This window comes from Camelina sativa, chromosome 1 (assembly GCF_030686135.1).
Source record: "Camelina sativa cultivar CO46 ecotype springtype chromosome 1, ASM3068613v1".
Classification (NCBI taxonomy): Eukaryota; Viridiplantae; Streptophyta; class Magnoliopsida; order Brassicales; family Brassicaceae; genus Camelina; species Camelina sativa.
The window spans coordinates 23,049,458-23,072,081 of NC_141880.1; the positions used below are offsets into that span (position 1 = coordinate 23,049,458).

At 44.5% G+C, this 22,624-nt stretch overlaps 1 protein-coding gene and 1 non-coding gene across 2 annotated transcripts; one reads left to right on the forward strand and one right to left on the reverse strand.

The window, feature by feature from the left end:
• Positions 1-873: 873 nt before the first annotated feature.
• LOC147950216 (uncharacterized) lies at positions 874-2,680 on the reverse strand. The gene is made up of 3 exons (XM_087512503.1): positions 2,549-2,680; positions 1,235-2,143; positions 874-900 (listed from the first exon to the last, which is right to left on the reverse strand). The coding sequence occupies exons 1-3, from the start codon at positions 2,678-2,680 to the stop codon at positions 874-876; spliced, it is 1,068 nt and encodes a 355-aa protein (XP_087368629.1).
• A 1,880-nt stretch (positions 2,681-4,560) lies between these two features.
• Positions 4,561-4,667, forward strand: LOC147950217 (small nucleolar RNA R71). The gene has a single exon (XR_015565119.1). It is a non-coding gene; the product is annotated as a small nucleolar RNA R71 (small nucleolar RNA).
• The last annotated feature ends 17,957 nt before the right edge of the window (positions 4,668-22,624 follow it).

Sequence of the window (22,624 nt, forward strand, 5' to 3'; positions counted from 1 at the left end):
GGTAGTTTTACTCATTGTCCCCTAAGATGCAAATGCAACAATCCTATATGAAACAAACTAGACTCAATCCTAATATGTAAATGCAACTACATGAACACTCTTTTCTTTTCTTTTTCTTAAAAATTTTCAATTTTTTTTTTGTTTTTTAATGCAAATAGATGCAGACTCAAATGAATAAAACTAGCATGCAAAGATTAGAAATAAGAAAATTAAGAAAATAAAACAAAATGTTAAATGCATTCTAGGACCCTCCCCCAAACTTAAATTACACAGTCTCTGTGTAAATAAAAGTTGGAAAAAGAATCCAAGAACCACACAAAATGAAAGAAACTAAATGCAATGTTATTTACAAGGATCGGATGAAAGTGGTACTTCATGGGTTGGTGAAGAAGGAGGTTGCAGCAACCTCCATACTCACCAACGTGTAGCCTGGGTCGTCTCCGACTTCAGCAGGTGCCGTTGTTTGCTCGTCAGAGAGCTCAAAAATGCGCACTGACGACTTACTCGGACCAGCATCCGAGGGGTTGATCGAGGGTTGGATCGCGTAGCTCATCGGGTAGGGTATTAGGTAGTACGACGGAAATGGTGGAAGAGGTCCAGAATGATCACCCGTGTATCCACTCGCAGGGTGCATGGTGTACGACATCGTGTATGGCATCTGGTAAGGCGGAGGGAAAATACTTGAGTAATCACCCGATTGGGTGCTCGATGAGTGCATCGGGTAGTTCATCGTGTATCCCATCGGGTTGGGCGTCGGATAGGCGTCTGAATGGCTTCTCCGAGATGCTTCAGGTCGGGTGATGTTCTCCTCAGCTTGGGGCTCGTATGATGATGCTCTGTAAGGTTCTGGAGGTGGCAGTCCTCGAGTTCCTCCTAGCGGTCCGCTTCTCCCCATCCAAGCTTGTGCATGTGCCGAGGTAGGAGATGAGGCACAACTTGCCTTGTCTTGCAGCTCCTTAATTAGACCTCCCATTGTCTTCACCGAACCGGCAAGATCATTTACCTTCTTTGCCAGAAACTTGTTCATCCTCTTCAGCCATCCGATCCTCTTGTGAGCTTCCCTCACTCCAACCGGTTGTTTTTGAGAGCACACATACTCTTCAAAATCGAAATCCTCCGAGCTATCTCCCTGTCTCTACCCGGTTTCCTCTCTCTTCTCAGCTTCGGACTCTTCCTCCGGGTTGTACAACTCCTCCAAAGGTGGTGCGAAGTCAATGTTGTTTCCCAGCCGAACCTTGGTGCATATGACATTAGGTTGGACCATTTGGGCAGCTTCGGCGGTTGGATGGACGAACTTGAACAGCATCATGTCATTAGGCCTCTCATGGGCCAAAAATCTCGCCAGCACGAGGTAATCCGCATCTAGCCATCTTGGTTTGTGCACAATTCCTTTCAAGGGCACATCACATGCCACTAGGATCGGTGTAATCAGTCCTCCAATGGAGATATCTCCGCCTCCTTCTCTTCTTTTCACGGCCCATGATTTCAGATAGAGGAATTGATCGAGTAGCACAAACACCATACTAGTATCCGCAACATCTCCTACTAGTGGTGAGCCATCCCTAGTGCTATCCAAAACTCCACACAGTGCAATGTCTAACAGCTGGAGCTCATGATCGTTCACATTTCCAGTCTCTTTTCTAGCAAAAAGAGTGCATGCAAGGGACTTGTGAAAATACCTCAAAACAGGGCTCCTTATTTGAGCGGATTTGGAGCTTGTGGACTTGTAGGGGAGCTTGTCTCCTATTGTCAGCCATACGGACCTCATCTCATTCTTGCTAACCTCCATTCCTTCTCCACTACCAACTTTGAAGCCATATAGCTTCTCCATCTCCTTGAAAGTGAGCCGGTACTCCTTGTTCCTCACGGAGAAGGTGATGAACCCGATCCCCCCATCGGGTAGTAGGGTCGGGTGGTCCTCAAAATAATGCAGCTTCAAGGTCGAAAGAAAATGGACCGTCTCCTCCTCATATGCTTCAAGGTGAGCTCGCATCATATGGCCCAGGTGGCACATATCGAACATAAACTCTACATCCCTAGCGATGCCCAATTGCTTCATGGTCTCACGGTGAGGGTATAGGGTACCAACAAAGCTCATCTTCTTGAAGACCTTGAATAGTCTTGCCGGAGTGTCCACCTCTTTCTGCTTCAGCCTCCGCGAGGCTTGGCGTGTCCTCTCTCTCTGCTCCTCCTCTCTCTCTTGGTTCTCCTCCTCTCCTTGTTAATCCTCTTCCTCAGCTGCTCTCTCAGCTACCTTCTCACCCTTCTCTGAAGCCGGTTTATTCCCTCTTGCAACCGCAGCTCTGCTCCTTGATCGAGAGATTTGGATCTCCCCTTGCTCTTCTCCTCCAGCATCAGAATCCACTTCCATGGGGTCGGTTATGGTTCTTTTGGACGTAGACGGGTCTCTACGTTGAGGAGAATGGCGGACAGCACTCGCCATTGGACTCGGTGAGTGAACTCGTTGGCCTACTCGATCGGTTACTCGAGCATCTGGTCGGGTGGTGGATCGGGTTGAGCATCGGGTTGGGGAGGCATAACGTCCAACCAGCGGTTGGGAATGTGGAACGTTTTCTTTCTCTTGAGACTCTCGAGCTTCGACGGCATCACCTTCGGTTGTAGCATTGGTGGAGGTCGATCTCCTTCCCTTCCTTTGATAGGTTTTCGCAATTGGCTCCATGTTTGAATTCCTTGAGAAGAAAAAGGCTAAGTCTCGAGGTTAATAGGGTTAGCCCCAGAGAAATCTAATAAAACTCGAGTTGTAGAGAGAATAGAAAGTATGGAACTCTAGGGTTTAGACACAACTTATCGGTGATAATGAGGGAGAAGGGTTCGACTCTCTTAAATAGAGTAGGGTTTGGTTGGTGGGCTTCACCGAGAGTGGGCTCACCATGTTCTATTCTGATTTTACCTTGTTTCACCTCGATCACAACACCAACTGTTGCCAAGAATGGTCTCCCTAGAATCAGTGGATCGTCTACTTCCTTGTCCATATCAAGGATCATGAAGTCGGTAGGCATTTCCACTCTACCAATCCGGAGAGGCAGATTTTCCAGGATCTCAATTGGATGCCTCAATGTTCTATCAGCCAGAACCAAATACATATTACTTGGTTTAAAATCAGTGAATCCCATCTTGTTGGCAACTCACAGCCGCATAATGCTAACTGAAGCTCCAATGTCGCACAAACAGTTCTTGAATATCCAAAGTCCTATCGAACACGGCAAGGTGAAAGAGCCAAGATCTAACAGTTTTTCCTCAATTCGCAGCTCAGGATCCAGACACACTCCACTTCTGAGAATCTCAAACCCAATTTCTTTGACAGCTTCCTTAACCTCATCCTCCAATCGAGCTGCCTCCTTGGCAATTTCCTCCTGAAGCTCGTGTGGTGGCAAAAGTTTAGGTGGTGGAGCTTTACGCTTAGCCATTCTCTCTGCAAGCGCCTCCAGCTGGATGTCAAGTGCAGCGTTGAACCTTTCCTCTAACTCCCCTCTTGCTGATCTTGCTTCTCAACATCTACTCGATGCATCATCCGATCACCACCATCGTGTAGGTCATCGGGTTCCACTTCGGGTTGTTCTTCAGTTTGTGATCCTCGAACCAGTACTCGGATATATAGTACTTGGCCTCATTTTTCATCGGGTGTTCCACATCCTCCCCATCTTGATCGTCACTGTCCCCAGTGAGGTAGTCCTCATAGTCATCATCAAGGAAGATGGCTTGAGTAGTGGCATAATCTTTGGGTTTTGAACAGCCTTACCTGGGAGTTGGTTAATCTTTGGAGCTGGTTGGTTGTTTTGGTGACCTTCCAGGTATCTAACCTTAGTGTTGAGTGATTCGTACTTGACGTTCAGATCATTGTATCCTGAGTCGATCTTGTTGCTCATCTCTGCGAACCATTTCACGATGTCCATAAATGTTGTAGCCTGATTCTGAATAATTTGCTGAATGAGACCGCGTAATTCAGCTTCTTGTGATTGGTTCTGCTGACCTTGTTGTTGGAATCCAGGTGGTTGGTTGTAGGTCCCAGAGTACTACTGCTTAGGTGCATAGCCTTGGTTGTACTGGACAAAAGGCTTCTGTTGGACCGGGTTCCCTTGAACTGCAAATGGGTAAGTTTGGTCCTGAGGATTGGCAACATTCGGGTTCCGATAAGACAGATTCGGATTCAGCTTGAAGTTGTTGTACCCTCTGTTGTAACCTCCTTGGTTGTTGATTTAGTTAACATCCTCTATCTGTATAGTCTCCCCATCTTTTTGTAGAAACTGCTCTTCCTCTGATAGGGCATGAACATGCTGCTGCTGGTTGAGGAGCTTGTCAAGCTTGTCATTGAGGGCTTTCATGTCCCTCTTGTACTTGGCATCTTCGTCTCCTGTAGATCGCACAGAGCGATAATATTCCTCATTGTAGTTGCCATCAGATTGAGCCAAGTTCTCCACTAGGTCACAACCTTCATCGACATCTATGTTGAGGAAGTTGTCATGGCATGCGGTGTCCAGCAGCATCCGTATCTTGGGGACCACTCCTCTGTAAAGTGTGCTCAGCAATGAAGCATTGCTGAAGCCGTGATGTGAACATCGGGTAGTGTATCCCTTGAAACGTTCCCAAGCTTCACTGAACGTTTCATTGTTCTTCTGAACAAAGCCGGAAATATCATTTCTCAGCCTTGCGGTTCTGGAGTTGGAGAAGAATTTGGCCAGGAATGCCTTCTTGCACGCTTCCCAAGTGGTGATGGACTCCTTAGGGAGCGATTTCTTCCAGATGTGTGCTTTGTCTCCCAAAGACAATGGGAAAAGCCTGAGCTTGAATCCATCTTCACTGACTCCATTGATCTTAGTGAGGCTACAGAGCCTATCAAATTCGTCCAGATGATCCAATGGGTCCTCCATTGGCAATCCATGAAACTTATTACTCTGTATCATCTGGATGAGACTACTCTTGATCTCAAAATTGTTGTTCTGCACAGCTGGTGACACAATTCCTTTCCTTTGAGTGTGAGTAATTGGAGCATCTCCTGCTCCGATATTGGTCCTTGCTTGAGGAGCTGGTGGACCGTTCTGATTATTAATCGTCTCCTTAATGATTGCTGGTTATGGTTGAACTTGTTGTTGTCTGAGGAGCCTAGGTTTGTCGATGTTGTCGTTGAAAGGACTCAGGTTCTGTGCTACCTCTGGATCGTGTTTGCATGCACAGGTAGTTGTCCGAGTGTGTACACGAGGATAAACTTGATCCAGGTGATCGAGAGACGGGTCGGGTGGGTGCTCGGGTTGTACCTGAGATTCAAAACAAACGATGCGAAAGCAAACAAGTCAGTATCCGAACCAAATATAAACAAAAGAACTTGACTTAGCAAGTGTTGAAATCCTAAACGTAGCAAAATGAAATCAACCAAATGGCAACGACGCCAAATTGATAGTTGGGTTTTCACCCAGGGTATCAATTCCCTATGCAATTGTAGTACAAAGGGTTATCAATCTAAATGGTTGTTTATTGCTAGCAGGAAGGATATGATCAGGACAATACAAGTCAAGCCAAGCAGATAGAGTTTTTGTTCTAACAGTCCTAAAATAAATAAAAAAAAAAAGGAATATAAACAAAGAAACCACACGACCTAAGCACTCGATGCAAGCAGTCGAGTACAGGATCGAGTGGGGGTGATCGAGTAAGCAAATGAGATATGAACAGCTCGAGGTATTACTCGATGCAGGATATCGTGTACCTGATCGGGTAAGTGGTCGAGTAAGTAAAGAAAATGTAAACAAATAAAATACGAAAGCTCCTAAGGATGGGGTAATCGAATCCTAAGTATTCTAGACCAGTACAGATGCCTTACATGCCTCAAGTAATTATTTCCTAGACAATGAATCTCTAAAACCTTGTCACCACACTCTCGCACTAGCAACAATCAACCTTGATCACTTACCATACTCTCGCACTAGCAATATGAACAAGCAGGCATTAATAACGATTCATTATTGTCAGTAAACTCAAACTCATCTAATCCCATTCTCACAGTCAAGTAAACCTCTAGCATTGGCTAATTCACGCATCTCATCTACACCTCTCGGTCGCTGAAACGCCCTAGATCTAATCTCAACCTCTCGGTCTGTTGACAGCATTAAGAACACCAACCTAGAAGGAAATCTATCAATCATTTACAATCAAACTAAGGCATCCTAACCGATCAAGAACACAAAATCATCTATCCCATCCCTAGAAACTTTACTACACTACTCAGACAAGATAAAAAGGAACAAAATAACGAAAATGAATGAAACTTGCATTGTATTAAAGGATAGAGTAGAGTAGAAAGAGTACAAAATAGAAATCTAAGCAAACTATAAAAACTATGAAAATAAAAATGTAAAACAAAAAGGAAAATGTTTGAGTCGCTCAGTTCTCTCATTGAAGCTCTCGCTCTCTGGTTTGAGGGTCTGCGGCCTGCTCCCTTGCGAGCTAGGAGAGGAGGGGGTTTGTATATGGAAACCCTTTTGACCTAGCTTCCCAGACCTGCCCGATGGTCTACTCGATGGGGTACACGAGTGTGAAGTCGGGTTACTCCTCGAGTGGATCTTCGGGTTGTTTTTCATGCTCTCGGATCCTCCCTTATCGTGTTGGGGTTCGGACTTGTTCTTGCAGCTCAATGGCTCCTTCGGGTACATGCTCGGATTGTCCTTGTTTTTCCCCATTTTTGGCTTTTTAGCACCTGTTTTCATCCAAAATATGCAAATGCAGAAATGCAACACCATAAATGGTTTAAAAGTGAATTCCTACAGTTAATGACCTAAAAATGCTAAGTTAGAGGTATGAACAATGCAAAATATGGACAAAAAAGGATGCTAAAAACATATAAATTAGAGAGTTACCAGCTACCCAAACTAATCCGAATTAAATGTAAAAATATGTATCTAAAGGGATTTGAACCCAGTAGCTTGAGCATTGAAGGATGCATCTTTAACCATTTTGCCATATGAGTTTCTCTATCCAAATGTGAAATGTTAAATATTTATATATATACAAATGTTCTAAAATTTGTAAAAAAAAATAAATATTAGTTTTTTTTTGTTCATGGTTTGTTTGTGTTCAGGTATACCCGAACCCGAACAGATAAAACCCAAACCCGACCCGGTAGTATAAAAAACCCGAACGGATGCCCACGACTAGCTTTTGATATAATTTTAGGACATAATTTATTCAGGATGGATTCTCACTTACTAGAAACAATGGCGGGTTTAATGCGCAGAATGAGTATATGGAAATGAATGTCGAGGCTGAAGCTGAAGGAGCAAGTGAAACACAGCCTAGTTAAGTGAGTAATACTGTGTTTGACTCTAATAAATGATCGAAGTCTTATGTTTAGAAAGAGTTTATACCGGTAGGAATAATAGAACCAGATGGAAAACCCTGACGTCGTTGCATGCATTTTAATAAGAAGCTAATCATAGATACTAGTCAAGGAAAATCGTCCTTAAAGCGTCGTTTAAATATTTGTCCAAAGAGACCTCCAAAGATGAGTGAAGAAAGTTCTTATGATCACAAAGTAGATCGTGATATGGTTAGTGAAATTATTGTATATTATAAATTGCCTTTTCGGTATGTTGAATATGAGAATGTGAGAGCTAGAGATAGGTACTTGAATCTGAATTGTCAGCCTATATGTAGACAAACTGCTTGGAATGATGTGTTTAGGATGTATGAATTGGTGATGTGTGTCAGGTTTTAACCTAGAATAACACAACGAAAAAGCTGCAACTGCACAGCAAATCGATTGTAGTATTTAAGGTATCGATCCCACAAAGACTAGTAAGTTACGCGACGATTTTTATGAAAAAGAAATATGGCTAAGACAAAATAAAAGGGGGGTTTGTTGTGGGTTTTCCTACGAACCAAAATAAAAAGCAAATAAGAAATAAAGCAATGTAAATAGCAATAGACGAAGTGTTGGGTAATAGGGAATTCTCAGGGTATCATGGATCGAATCATACTAATAAACTAAACAGGGTATTTTCAATTATTAACGTTCAAGAACTCAAATTTGGACTAAGCAACTGGCCTATTCCCATAAAACCTAATCACTATGTCTAGGCAACCTAGATTACTCTTTTTCCACAGGTAAATACACATAAATAATCCACGTTTGATAAGTTCACAAACAAAACTCCATAACTCAACTTTCGGTTGGTTATGACGCTTTGCTCATCTAAATTACTTTATGCGATTTAAATCTATCCTAAAAGCAGTAGCTAGGGCGTCAATCAAGAAGTAAGCAACAAAGATTTATTTAGATGGAGAACAATAAACGAACAGACCCAAATCTAATCACCCTCAACAATTCATGAATCCCCTTTTGAAAACCCTTAAACCCAACAAGAGAACTACTCAGACATAGTCATGCAAATCAAAGTTATATGAATAAGATATTGCATAAAAGATTAAGAGTATGAGAAAACGGTTTAGAAATCTTCTCTGGAATACAAAGTAGATGATTCTTCTTCCTTAACCAAGTAGAGAACACTAACGAAAGAATTTAGAAAGAGTAGAAAGAGAGATGGTGACTTCAAAGATGAACGACGATGGCTTCCAAGAAGAGCTGAGAGAGAACGAGCTTTCACGGCTGTGTAGGGGTCTCTGGTCGTCTCTAGGGCTGCTGCTGGAGGCGTGGATGGATGTAGAATTAAGCACACCTCAAACCCCTAGGGTTTAAGAGTATTTATAGGGTTTTGTCTAAGTTTAGGGTTTTGTAAGGGTAGAAACGTCTTCTCTTCTTAAGTGCAGGACAAGAGGCGGCGAAAGAGGCTTCTGGACCGTGGAGGAGGCTTGGACTGGGCCGCAGTGATGGTCGCTTGTCATACCTTGGATAAAAGCCCATCGGCTAGTTGCTTCTCTTCACGTCGGTTTGTAACACGACTCGGTAAATTGAGCATATCTTCCTGATGAATGAATGGATTGACTTGATTCGACTTCGAGGAGATAGATGACTCTTTCAGATTTCCATAGAAACCAAGAATGTCAAAATGTGAGTTGTGGAAGGTCTTCAAAGGTTGCCCGTACTGTAAAGCTCTGAATCTGTCTTGAAACATGTTTTCCTTGTCTTTTGGTCCTTTTTGGTATAAAACCTGTAAAACCTTCTTGAAACCTAAAATACTTGATAATAGACCTTTCATACCTGAAATCTCATTAAACTCTTCCTAAATGCATATGAAAACTATGGCTAATATGGGTAAAATAATGATGTTATCAACTCTCCCAGACATAGACTTAGACTTTCCTTGTCCTCAAGCAAATAATCATAATAAATCATGGAAAAGAGGTTTTGAAAATCACGGGAATTCACTTATCTTTGGGAATATTGTCTTTGCACTCTTCTTCACCTTGAAATTAGAAACTTAGATTTTTAATCGTCCATGAGAATCATCAACGCTCCTTGATCCCACAATTCTTCGGAGTTTCCGGAATCTCCATTGTCATCTCTTTACATAAATTAAAGCAATAATAAAAAGTGATATCGTACCAAGGGAAAATTGATCAATGTTTGTCGACTCTCTTCAAGCGAAAACTTTCTTCGTATGATGCCTTTCCTCTCTATTTTCTCACTTCTTCTCTTTTTTTTCTTAAATCAAAGGTGTAGGCGAATATTGGGGTCATCGGTAATTTACCTACCCCTCGCTTCCACGATTTGTGATGTGACCCGGGACTACAGACGTGAACCACGGACGTACGGAAGGAGCAAACCCAGCGGAAAGATTCGGAAGTATGACTCGGTTGGGCCGTGAACGAATGGAATCGGTGGATGGAGCGATGTACGAAGGAAACGGCACCAAGGAACGACAAGAACGGACAGAGAGAGATTCGCGAGGAGATGCTCGACTCGTTTGTCTCTCGGATAGATGGGGATAGACGTGGAATGAGGTAGCGACACACAAGGGATGGATCTCCTTGCGATACGGCCAAACTAGTAGGTAACGAACCCGGTTCGTGCAGCTTCTAGGGTTTTGTTTCAATTACTGAAAACGAGAGCGAAGGATAACTTCTTGTTCTTTATTCTTGATAGTCTACCTTACATGATAGGGTCTAGGCCCTTTATATAGGGCTGCTTACATAAAGGAACTCCCAAAACCCTAAACACGTGGGTGGAGATAAAACGCAGCATTCAGGACATAGTCTTAAAAGAGAAATAAAACGCAGCGTTCAGGAGATAGTTTTAAAAAGAGAAAATTAAACTAAGGATAGAATGGCCACGCGGCCGAAGTGGTCCATGGCCATGCACTAGGGTCCATAGCCTTGTTAAAACCCCCTTGGTAAACCACGTAGGGAAAAACCCAAGGTGGGAAAAAGAGTACTACTTTCCCTAATGACTTGGAGGTCTTCACCCTTGTGAGATGGTGAAGACCGTTAGAAGAGCCTCGGTTGGCTGCTCGTCGGGTCGGTTGGGGCCACGGTAGAGTTCCGCTTGTTCCTGGACGAAAGCTTGGACAAAGATGAGGCACTTCTTCCTTGCGGTCCTAGCTGCGGTCCGGCTCCTTGTTGCGGCTCCGAGCATCAGGTTCGGTGCTTGGGCTAAGGGCCGTCTAATTTCGGACGCAGTCGCGTCCTTGGTTCCTTGCGCGCTCCGGTCCTCGTCCGTGTCAGTATGCTGGCCATCGTCCCGGGTTCCATCATTCCCTCCCCCTTGGAAAGGTTTTGCCCTCAAAACATCTTCCTCGGTACCTACATCAAACGAGGCCAAGTCAGAAATATTGAATGAGGTCGAAGTCAAATACTCACCGGGTAATTCAAGGCGGTAGGAATTGTCGTGGATCCTCTCGACGACTCGGAACGGTCCATCTCCGCGGGGGCTCAGCTTGTCCTTCCTCTTCTGCGGAAACCGTTCTGGCCGTAGGTGCAACCAAACCCAGTCGCCTTCCTTGAAAACCATGGTCTTCCGGCCCTGGTTGGCTGTCCGCACATAGTGTTCGGTACGCCGCTCTATGTTGGCCTTCACTTCTGCATGTAACTGTTTGATAAGCTCGGCCTTGCTCGCGCCATCTTAGTTCACTACTTCTCTGGGCGGCAAGGGTAACACGTCCATAGGAGTCAGCGGTTTAAACCCATAAGCGATCTCGATTGGCAATTTTTGGGTGGTCGAGTGCGTGGCAAGGTTGTAGGCGAACTCCACAAATGGAAGGCATTCGACCCAAGTCTTCCTGTTACTGCCGATGGTGGTGCGCAGTAGTGCTCCGAGGGTGCGGTTAACCACCTCTGTTTGGGCGTCCGTCAGCGGATGGCACGCGGTCGAGTACAACAGCCGCGTTCCGAGTTTTCTCCATATTGTCCTCCAAAAATGGCCGAGGAACTTGGGCTCGCGATCGGACACAATGGTGCGGGGGAGGCCGTGTAGCCGCACTACTTCTCGGAAGAACAGGTTGGCGATGTGCATGGCATCGTTGGTCTTGTTGCATGGTATAAAATGGGCCATTTTGGAGAAACGGTCCACGACCACAAAAAATAGCGTCCTTCTTGTCGCACGGTGGTAGACCAAGGACAAAATCCATAGATAGGTCAACCCACGGACTTAACACGATCGGAAGGGGCGTGTACAGGCCATAGGGACGCGTGGTGGACTTGGCCGTCCGGCACATAATGCAACTACCACAGAATTTCTCCACAATGCGCTTCATCTTAGGCCAATAGAAATGCTCCTTCAGGATGGCCATTGTTTTGGCTACGCCAAAGTGTCCCGTAAGCCCTCCTCTGTGTGCTTCCCTCGTTAATAACTCCCGCATCGATCCAGCCGGGACGCACATGCGCCTCTCCTTGAATAGGAACCCGTCATGTACGAAGAACTTGGTATAGCTCCCTTTTCCATGCTCCTGGTAGCACTCAGCGAAGTCCGGGTCCAAACCATATGCGTCCTTGATGTACTCAAACCCGAGGATCTGTGCGTCCATGGTGGTGATCAGCGTATGGCACCGCGAAAGTGCGTTGGCCACAACATTCTCCTTGCCCTTCTTGTACTTGATGCCGTAAGGAAAGGTTTCGATAAACTCCAACCACTTGGCATGCCTCTTTTTAAGGTTGGTCTGGCCGCGCAAGTGCTTCAACGTCTCATGGTCGGTATGAATGACACACTCCTTCGCTAACAGATAATGTTGCCAAGTCTCCATCGCGCAGACTAAGGCGTACAGTTCCTTGTCGTAGGTTGGGTAATTGAGCGTCGGTCCGCTGAGCTTCTCACTGAAGTAGGCAATAGGCTTGCCTCCTTGCGTCAACACGGCTCCAATGCCCACCCCGGACACGTCGCACTCTACTTCAAAGGTTTTACTGAAATCCGGCAAGGCCAATAGAGGCGCGTGTGTCAGCCGGTGCTTGAGCTCGCGGAAGGCTGCTTCTTGGGGCAGTCCCCACTTGAACTCAACGCTCTTCTTTATGGTGGCGGTAAGTGGTGCAGCTACCGAACTGAAATCCCGCACGAACCGCCTATAGAAACTGGCCAGGCCGTGAAAGCTCCGGACTTGACTGATATTGGTCGGGTTCGGCCACTCCTCAATGGCCTTGATCTTGTCATTGTCCACCTTAAGCCCCTGCGCACTTACAACAAAGCCTAGGAAAACTAGCTCGTTAGCTCCAAACACGCATTTCTTAAGGTTAGCGTACAGTTTGTTCTCCCTAAGAGTGTCCAAGACCAAGGACAGATGTTCTAAATGTTCCTCAAGGCATTTACTATAAACAAGGATGTCATCAAAGTAAACAACCACAAACTTGTTGATATAGACCCTAAGGACATGGTTCATCAGTCTCATAAAGGTGGAGGGAGCATTAGATAGACCGAATGGCATTACCAACCATTCGTACAAACCTTGCTTGGTTTTGAACGCGGTTTTACACTCATCTCTCTCTTTCATCCTCACTTGATGATAGCCACTTTTAAGGTCTATCTTGGAGAAGATGGTGGAACCGCTGAGTTCATCAAGCATGTCGTCTAGGCGCGGAATGGGATGGCGGTACTTGATGGTGATGTTGTTTACTGCCCGACAATCCACGCACATACGCCATGTCCCGTCCTTCTTAGGTACTAGCAAGACTGGCACCGCGCATGGACTAAGGCTCTCTCGGACGTATCCTTGCTTCATGATTTCGGATACTTGGCGTTCAAGCTCCTTAGCCTCCTCGTGATTCACGCGGTAGGCAGGACGGTTTGGGAGCTGGGCTCCGGGTAAGAGGTCAATCTGATGCTCAATGCCGCAAAGTGGTGGTAGACCGTGCGGTAATTCATCCGGAAGCACGTCCTGGTACCGTCGTAGGAGCGGTCTGATCATGGCCGGGACGGCGTCCTGCTCCGTACCTATACTCACAACATCCTTAAAGACCATCAATAAGACTTGAAAAGTGGAGTCACTAAGTGATCTCCTAACCGTACTAGCATTAATCAAGAAGTTCATTTTAGTACTCGGCTCCTTAGACATTTTCGATTGCAGCTCACAAACTTGTGTGGGACTCAATGGTTTTAGGCAAATACGCTTGTTATCATGCACAAAGGAGTATTGGTTGGTGTGGCCACAGTGAGAGGTCCTCTTATCAAACTGCCAAGGACGCCCCAAAAGGAGGTGGCTAGCTTGCATCGGAACCATGTCACACAAGACTTGGTCTTTATAGGGGCCTACACTAAACGGGACCGTGACCTGTTCGGTGACTTGGACCACGGCCTTGTCATTCAACCATTTGAGTTTGTAGGGTTTAGGATGGTTTGTGGTACCAAGAGAAAGTTTCTTGACCATGTAGGAACTTGCCACATTGGTGCAAGATCCACCATCAATGATCAAGCCACAAACCTTCCCACTTACAGTGCATCGCGTGTGGAATATATTGTCCCGCTGGTGCGTATCGTCCGGACACTGGCTAGTATTAAGGACCCGACAGATCATAAGCAGCTCTCCCTCGTCAGGCTTGGCGACGGCTTCCTCGACCTCCTTAGCGTTGTTCGGCTCGTCAGGTTCGTCGTCGTCCACGGATTCAAGTTCCCCTGACGTGGTAATGGTCATGGTACGCGGATTGGGACAATCTCGGGCGTAGTGGCCTCGACCTTGGCACTTGAAGCATATTATGTCTCGGCTACGTCCTTCGGTCGGTTGCGGCCTGGGGTCGGTACGAGGGTCCTTGTTCTAGTCCCTTGGTTTGAACCTTGAGTCAATGGTGACGGCCTTGGACTTCTCTTGCCCGCGGTGTCCTCCCGGTCCTGGGGACGAGTTAGGCGACCAACTAGGCGTTCCTTGAGCGCGAGAGCGGTGGATGGTGTTGGCCTTTCTCTTGATCTGCTGTTCGACTTGCATTTCTAGGTGCAAGAGTTCATCGAACGCATTGTACGTTAAACGTTCCACCTTCCGCGCAATGCGGTCTTGTAGTCCGTCCAGGAACTGGGCCATCAATCCTTCTTTGATATCTTCGACCTCCAGCCGGTTGCGAAGATATTCGAACTCTTCAATGTAGTCCTCAACGCTCTTGGCTCCTTGGGACAGCTTGCGGAACCTTCGCTGGAGCTCGCGGTGGTACAGCGGTGGCACGTACCGGCGTCTCATCTCGTTCTTCATGGCCTCCCAATGCGGTAAGGCGCGTTCCACGTTCCTCCTTCGGTCAGCTTCGGAACGGTCCCACCACGTAAGGGCATGGTCCGTGAACTGGGCGGCTGCATAGGCGATCTTCTTGGGTTTGGGGTAGTTGTAGCAGGCGAATATATGATCCATCCTTCCCTCCCAGTTGAGATAAGCCTCCGGATTAACTTTTCCGGCAAACGTCGGAGCCGTAAGTTTGTGACCCGGTTCGACCGGACGGTAGGGTTAATCGTCCTCATGCTCGTCCCTACGTTGAGGGCGTCTCCCTTGGTAGGGTGGGCCATCATCTTCTTCGGACGTTCCTCTTGGATCCGGGTCATATCGTCGTTGGCAATCTGAGACAGGCGGCCCACGAGCTGCGGGTTGCCGTTGTCCGTCCTATATCCGTTGTAGCCGGTTCCCTAGCTGGGTTAGTTGAATCCAGATCTCGGCTAAGACTGTCCCGATTTTCGGGGGTGGAAGCGGCTTTCCAGGTTGTGCGGCCATATCAGCTGTACGGATGGTGGTTATTGTACGGAGGGTGGCCGAGGTACGGACGGCGGCCAGGTACTGTTCGGACGGTGGTCTTCGCAGTGGCTGGTTAGAGAAGTGATACCACCGGCGGTCAGTAGTGGGTACTGCGGCGGTTGATAAGTCCTCCGGCGTACGGTCGTGTCGAACGGTGGCAATCGGTACCGTCGGTCGATCCATGACGCATGTCCGTTTAGAAAAGATCCTACACAAAGAATGAACGCGTGGGTTCTCTGTTTGATAGGTTCAACAAATCGGACAAACCTTGGTCAGCTAATGATTGGAAAAAGGTAAAGTAAAAAGCAAAAGTAAAAGCACTACACGACAACCTAAGACTAAAACAAAAACGGACCTCACGCGCTGGGACTCTAATCGCTACACGTGGCTTTTTAGGCCACCACTAACAACGACCAAGCAAAATAACACAACTTTATGGATCTAAACTACCAAAGCGAAGAACAGCTCAAGAACACTAAAGACCTAGCAAGAACAAAACCTTAGACAAAACGGACTAGACTCGAACTTTGACCGTACAAGAACGAATAGGAAGGAAAGACAACCTTGTGAGGAACTTTGGCTCTAATACCAACTGATGTGACCCCCGACTACGGACGTGAACCACGGACGTACGGACGGAGCAAAACCAGCGGAACGATTCGGAAGTATGACTCGGTTGGGCCGTGAACGAATGGAATCGGCGGATGGAGCTATGTACGAAGGAAACGACACCAAGGAACGACAAGAACGGACGAAGAGAGATTCGCGACGAGATGCTCGACTCGTTTGTCTCTTGGATAGATGGGGATAGACGTGGAATGAGGTAGCGACACACAATGGATGGATCTCCTTGCGATACGGCCAAACTAGTAGCTAACGAACCCGGTTCGTGCAGCTTCTAGGGTTTCGTTTCAATCACTGAAAACGAGAGAGAAGGATAACTTCTTGTTCTTTATTCTTGATAGTCTACCTTACATGATAGGGTCTAGGCCCTTTATATAGGGCTGCTTACATAAAGGAACTCCCAAAACCCTAAACACGTGGGTGGAGATAAAACGCAGCGTTCAGGACATAGTCTTAAAGGATAGAATGGCCACGCGGCCGAAGTGGTCCATGGCCATGCACTAGGGTCCATAGCCTCGTTAAAACTCCCTTGGTAAACCACGTAGGGACAAACCCAAGGTGGGAAAAAGAGTACTACTTTCCCTAATGACTTGGAGGTATTCACCCTTGTGAGATGGTGAAGACCATTAGAAGAGCCTCGGTTGGCTGCTCGTCGGGTCGGTTGGGGCCGCGGGCGAGTTCCGCTTGTTCCTGGACGAAATCTTGGACAAAGATGAGGCACTTCTTCCTTGCGGTCCTAGCTGCGGTCCGGCTCCTTGTTGTGGCTGCGGGCATCAGGTTCGGTTAGATCATCTGAATATCCACCAAATAGGGACTTGGGGGATTGTTGAGTCGGCTCACAGTCTTTCCAAACTTTGGTTCTATTGTCAAGCATAATCAAGAGTCAAAAGAGTGTTAATCCAAATCAAATAAACCGTTAGAATAAGATCATAATCTCCTACTAGTTTTGACTCAATAAAAAAATGTGACTCGATAAAAACTCAAAATTATTGATGTAAAAAGTGGAAAACGGTCTCAAGTCAACAAAATAGAAAGTAGCATTAGTATAGGATGGAACATCCTTCCCCCCAGACTTAAATCACACCGTCCTCGGTGGGAAAAAAGAAAGATATGAGGATGAATAATCATAAGGAAAAGTGTAGGGTTTAGGAACAATGTCACCTTGATGGAATGATATTGTGTCGAATCTTAGACATTTAGTGGTTGCCCAAAAATTGTCTAGAGGTCGGCTGTGGAACGAAAAGGTGGTGACTAACCGTTTGTAACTTCCTTTGGTTGCTTGACATCGAATATGAACTAGGCTAAATTCATTCGAATTCTGTTTGATATATCTCTAAATGCATCCTCCTTGAAACAAAAACCTAAAACCATCAATAATAATGAGAAAATAAAAATAAGAAAAACATACCTGAATAAAAGAATGGTGATGGTTGGTGGTAGGATGGTGGTGGTTCGGATTAGTCTCGCCGTACACGGATGAACGGTCGCGGACAGAGCAGCAAATGGTGGGTATGGTCTGCGGTACGCAGGATATGGTACATGGTACGTCGTACACGGTACGTGGGATACGGTACGTAGGACATGGTACACGGTACATAGTACATGGTACGCGGAACGTAGGACATGGCATTGGCTACGATTTGTATGGCTGGTGGGGACTCTCGGCATCGATCACTCAAGGACGGTGATGATCCGTTGCCTTCGGCATACGTCAGTCATGATGAACATGGCCGGTCAGTAGGTGGTACTTGCCACTAGTCATAGTGTGCATTGCCAATCCATGGTCCTTCTTCTTCCTTTTTGGCTTTTCTATTTTTTATTTTTCTATATTTTTTTTTATGAAAACTTGAAACTAAAATGCAAAAATATTAAAAATAAAAGAAAATAAATCCTAAAAATAAAAACTTACTAGACATGGGTTGCCTCCCAAGTAGCGCGCTTGTTTAACGTCGTTGGCTCGACGTTGGTAGCCTGTTAGGCTTGAGGCGGATCGTCTAGGGTGATTGGATCTTCAAGTTCTTCTTCCACATCTGCGAGATATGGCTTGAGACCCCTGTCCATTGACAGTGAATTCACCTCCATCATGGTTATAAAGTACCACAGCACAATATGGTTTTACTTCTTTGATTTTGAATGGTCCAGACCATCGCGATTTGAGTTTTTCAGGAAAAAGTTTCAAACGAGAGTTGAAGAGTAGAACTTACTCTTCGGGATTACCTTCCGGTCATGGTAGATCTTACTCTTCTCCTTGTAGATCCTAGAATTCTCATAAGCATTAAAACGAATCTCTTCTAACTCATTCAACTGAATCAAGCGTCTCTCAGCTGCAGATTTAATGTTGTAGTTCAACTTCTTTACCGCCCATGCGGCCTTATATTCAATCTCTACCGGAAGATGACATTATTTCCCATAGACGAGGTGAAATGGAGTGGTACCTATAGGAGTTTTGAATGCAGTCCTATACACCCATAAAGTATCATCAAGACTTACCGACCAATCTTTCCTCGTTTTTCCTACTGTTTTCTCCAAGGTTCTTTTGATTCTCTGTTGGAGACTTCCACTTGGCCACTGGTTTGATGGTGGTAAGGCGTAGCAATCTTGTGTCTCACTCCATTTTCTTCAAGAGGTTCTCAAATACTTTGTTGATGAAATGCGTACCTCCGTCGCTAATAACAACTCGTGGAACGCAAAATCTTGGAAAGATAATCGACTTGAACATCTTTACTACTACCTTTGAATCATTTGTGGGGCTAGCAATAGCTTCTACCCACTTATACACGTAGTCAACAACAACAACGATATATTTGTTTCCATACGAAGGAAAAGGACCCATGAAATCTATTCCCCAAACATTGAAAACTTCAACTTCTTGTATGAAGTTTTGCGGCATCTCATTTATTTTACTGATGTTCCCATGCCTTTGACAAGCATCACACTTAGATATAAATTCATGGGTGTCTTTAAACATTGTTGGCTACCAAAAACCAGCTTGTAATGCCTTAGTGACTGTTTTGAATTTGGCAAAGTGTCCACCATAATCCGATCCGTGAAAAGCAAAGAGAATACCTGGAACGTCTTCTTCCGGAATGCACCTTCTAAACATCCCATCAGTATACTTCTTGTATAGGTATGGATCATCCCAATAGTATCTTCTAGCCTCACGCAAAAATAAATTCTTTTGGTAACCGAAGAATTGAGGAGCCTCGACCTCAGCTGCTAAGTAGTTTGCAATGTGTCTGAACCAAGGAAGGTCATATGAGATTGGTACTGGGGGTACCTTAGGACGTGCATCAATGTGTAGGACCACTCTAATCTCATTCTTAGTGCAGTCATGCATAGTCAAAGTAGAGACTTTGTCGCGTGAAAAAGTTTTGTAGCTAGACTTTGTCGGTTTGAGAACTTCTTTCTTCGTCAGGCTTGGGGCTTCTTTTATAACCCCATGTGGCTTCTTCTTATCATTTCCCATATCTAAATTCTCCTTCATTTCATCTGATTTGGTTGCACGGTGAGAACAATCAATAGGAATAACATGGTAGAAGACTCTCATCTTGATTTTAGAGAAAGAAACTCGTCTTCTCGGATAATCGATATTTGCCCCTACTGTTGCAAGGAATGCACTCCCAACAATCAATGGCATATGAGACCCATCTCTCATCTCTATGATATGAAAATCAACAGGGACAAGTCAGCCTCCTACTTGCACCAAAAGATTTTGTACAAAACCCCGTGGAGTTTCATTATACGGGTTTACAAACTTCAGAGAAATCGTCGAAGGCTTGATGTCACAAATTTCTAGCTCTCTTGCAACGGTCTCTGACATAACATTGCAATCAGATCCTGTGTCACAAAGAGAGTCAAAAAAATCCACACCTTTGATAGGGCAAGGAAAGAAAAACATCACTGGATCGTCTATCTTATGAAGCTTTCTTTGTTGTGGTGGTTTATTAATTGGTTCCTCATCTTCTTGCCATGTTGGTGGATCAACTTTGCTGGGTAGGCTAGTGGTAGGTTCAGCTTCTTCCTTACCCTCAGCTGTTATGATGTTGAAACTTCCTCTTGGATTTATCTCGGCTTCACTAGGATGATAATTAGCTTGAGAATTCTTCCTTCACCCAACTGAGCGATTTGTACTTCAACATTCCTAACATGAGCAGATAGGCCCGTAATTCCCGCATTCATTACGTCATTCTTATTATTCATGCCTTCGAATTTAAAGCTAAGATTTTCGACGTTTTGGGAGTTTTGCCTCTCCCGTTCCAATAGTAGTTGTTGATTCACCATAAGTTGTTTATGTCTTTCCATAATAAGGTGTTGATTCTCCATAATCTTCTACATATTAAAGAATTTGCCATGATTTTGATTTTTGTGGGCGTTTTCTTTACTATCAATAAAGGCGCACATAAACTTGTTGTCTCGAGACGTCGGGGCTGGATTAGCAACGACTCGTAGAGGGCTTGCGTGTTGCATCTTCTTCTTGGTGACGAATATTGTCCCCATGGAGACCTTGATAAGCTTTGAATCTCTTTTCTTGCTGCATTAGATGATCTTTCCCCCTCCTTCATCATGGTTTTGAGCTCGACAACATCTTTGGATTCAAAAACAAATTTAGAAAATTATTTGAATGATCCAAGGCTAGATTTGAAGTATTTCACTCATATGGAGGTTTTGAGCTATTGGAAAGGTAGTGGGCAACGCTATGGTGATTTGGCTTCTCTAGCTTGTGATTTGCTTAGTATTCCAATTACCACAGTAGTAGCAGAGTTTTCGTTTAGAATTGGAGGTCCGATATTGAATCCTTACAGGAACCGTCTCCTTCTAAGAAATGTTCAAGCCTTGCTATGCACTCGAAACTGGTTACGTGGTTATGCTGAGTTAGAAGGTAAGAATCCATATTTTTTTTTCATAGTTAACTTCCCTTGCTTTGTTGATTTAAATTTTCTAATTACAGGTGATATTAAGGAAAACTTTGATAATGAAGTTGAAGGTACTACATCTGTGGCGAGTAGCTCAGGAGTATGATACTGATGTTCATATATTTTACCTTGTTTTCCCTTAGTTTATTCACAACTTTTGCATCTTTTGCTATCCATTTAGGCCATTATTGTGTAGCTTTAGGACTAATCATGCATTAGAGTATAGTTGCATTGCATTTGCATCTTTTCATGCATAAACAGGTGATTTTGGAGCTTAAGGAGCATGGAAGCAATGCTGAGAAGAAGTAAAGCTGTCCTGAGGAGAAAACAAGAGAGTTAAGGCTGTAGAATCAAGGTCCGGAGTCCAACACGACCGCACCACTCGACCACCACTCGACCGTGTGCTGAGGAGGACTCGACCGAGTGGAGAATGCACGAGAGAAGCCAGCTCGACCAGCCACTCGACCGAGCACTGGTCGAGTTGATCGAGCCGTTGACCACTTTGACTTTTTGTATTTTTAGGGCTTCCACCTCACCTCCTATATAAGGCCCTTGTACTTGCAGCCACCAAAGAGTCCAGCTTTTTAGAGAGTCTAAAACCTAGTTTTTACCTTTTTTAGATATTATTCCTTTTGCACTTTTATTTTATTTTTTTAGATCTTGTACTTGTTTGAGAGAGAAAGACTAGATTCTTATATTTTGTTTGTTTCATAACTTTCAAAGTATTAAGATCTCGAGTTTTATTCCTTCATCAATATTGTAGATCTCTGTTTCATCTTTCTAATGATGCAAGTTTCATTATTTTCTGGGTTTTTGACATATTTCACCATGTGTTCTTGTGAGTAGTTTGCTTAGGACCTTGAGGATGGGTTAGGCTGGGTTGATCTTGTGGTTTGTTTGATTTGGTCAAGCTTGATTGTTGTATATCTCTTCTAGGCTAGATGATCTTAATGCTGATCCTATATCAGAGAAGGTGGGGTTTGATTTCAAGCATCTTAGCATCACACCAATGTCTAAGGAGCATAGATAAGGCTAGATCTAGAGCTTACCATTAGGCTTGCTAAGAGATTAGGAGTCTTGTTTGGTTTGAGATGTATTGCTTAATGCCTGCTTGTGTAGATTCTTTACTTTGTGAGAACAAGTCTAGAATTGCATAGGTTTGATTGTTTCTTGCCATGAGAGTGGATTAAACATGTCTTAGAATAGTATGTCTAGAGATCAGCTCAATGTTTGCTTGAGATTTGTTGACCAAGTTAGATAACCACAATGATTAGCTCAGCCCATGAATCCCTCCTCAAGGCGTTCTTTGTTTATTGAAATCCTAGTCTAAATATCATTGCTTGCTTGTTGTTTGATTAGTTTTAGCATTGCTCTGTTTTTCTTGTGTTGCTCTGTTTTCACGTTTAAGTCTAGCTCGACCACGTACTCGACCTACACTCGGTCGAGTGCTGCTCGAGTTCATCCCCAGAACTTGTGTTTTTGATTTGTGATTGTCTTGTTTCATTCCTGTTTCATTTCTATTGCATTCACATAGTTTCCTCTTCATTACTTGTCTTGCATTAGTTCATTAGCATAGTGTCTATCTCTGTTCTAGTTTCTTTATAGCTTTAATTTGTCTGTTCTGTTTGCATTTAGTATCTTGTTCTAGTTGTTTTTACTTTCTGCATTTCATATCTCATTTTAGGATTGTTAGTGACAAACAATCTTTACAATTGGCTTGACTTAGACTCATATGCACATCTTAATTGTTCACAATCACTCAGATAGGATTGACACCTCTTAGACTGCAACTGCATAAGGGGAATTGAAACACCCTGACTTCTATTCATTCCATATATCATCATTCCATACATCATTCATTCATACACCACAAAGAAAGTCAGTTTCAATTTGGCGCCGTTGCCCATTTGAGTGTGTTTTGTGACATTTAGGATCATTATTAGTCTAAGATTAAGTTCGTTTTAAACACTTGTGAAGTTACTGAGCTCGAATCTT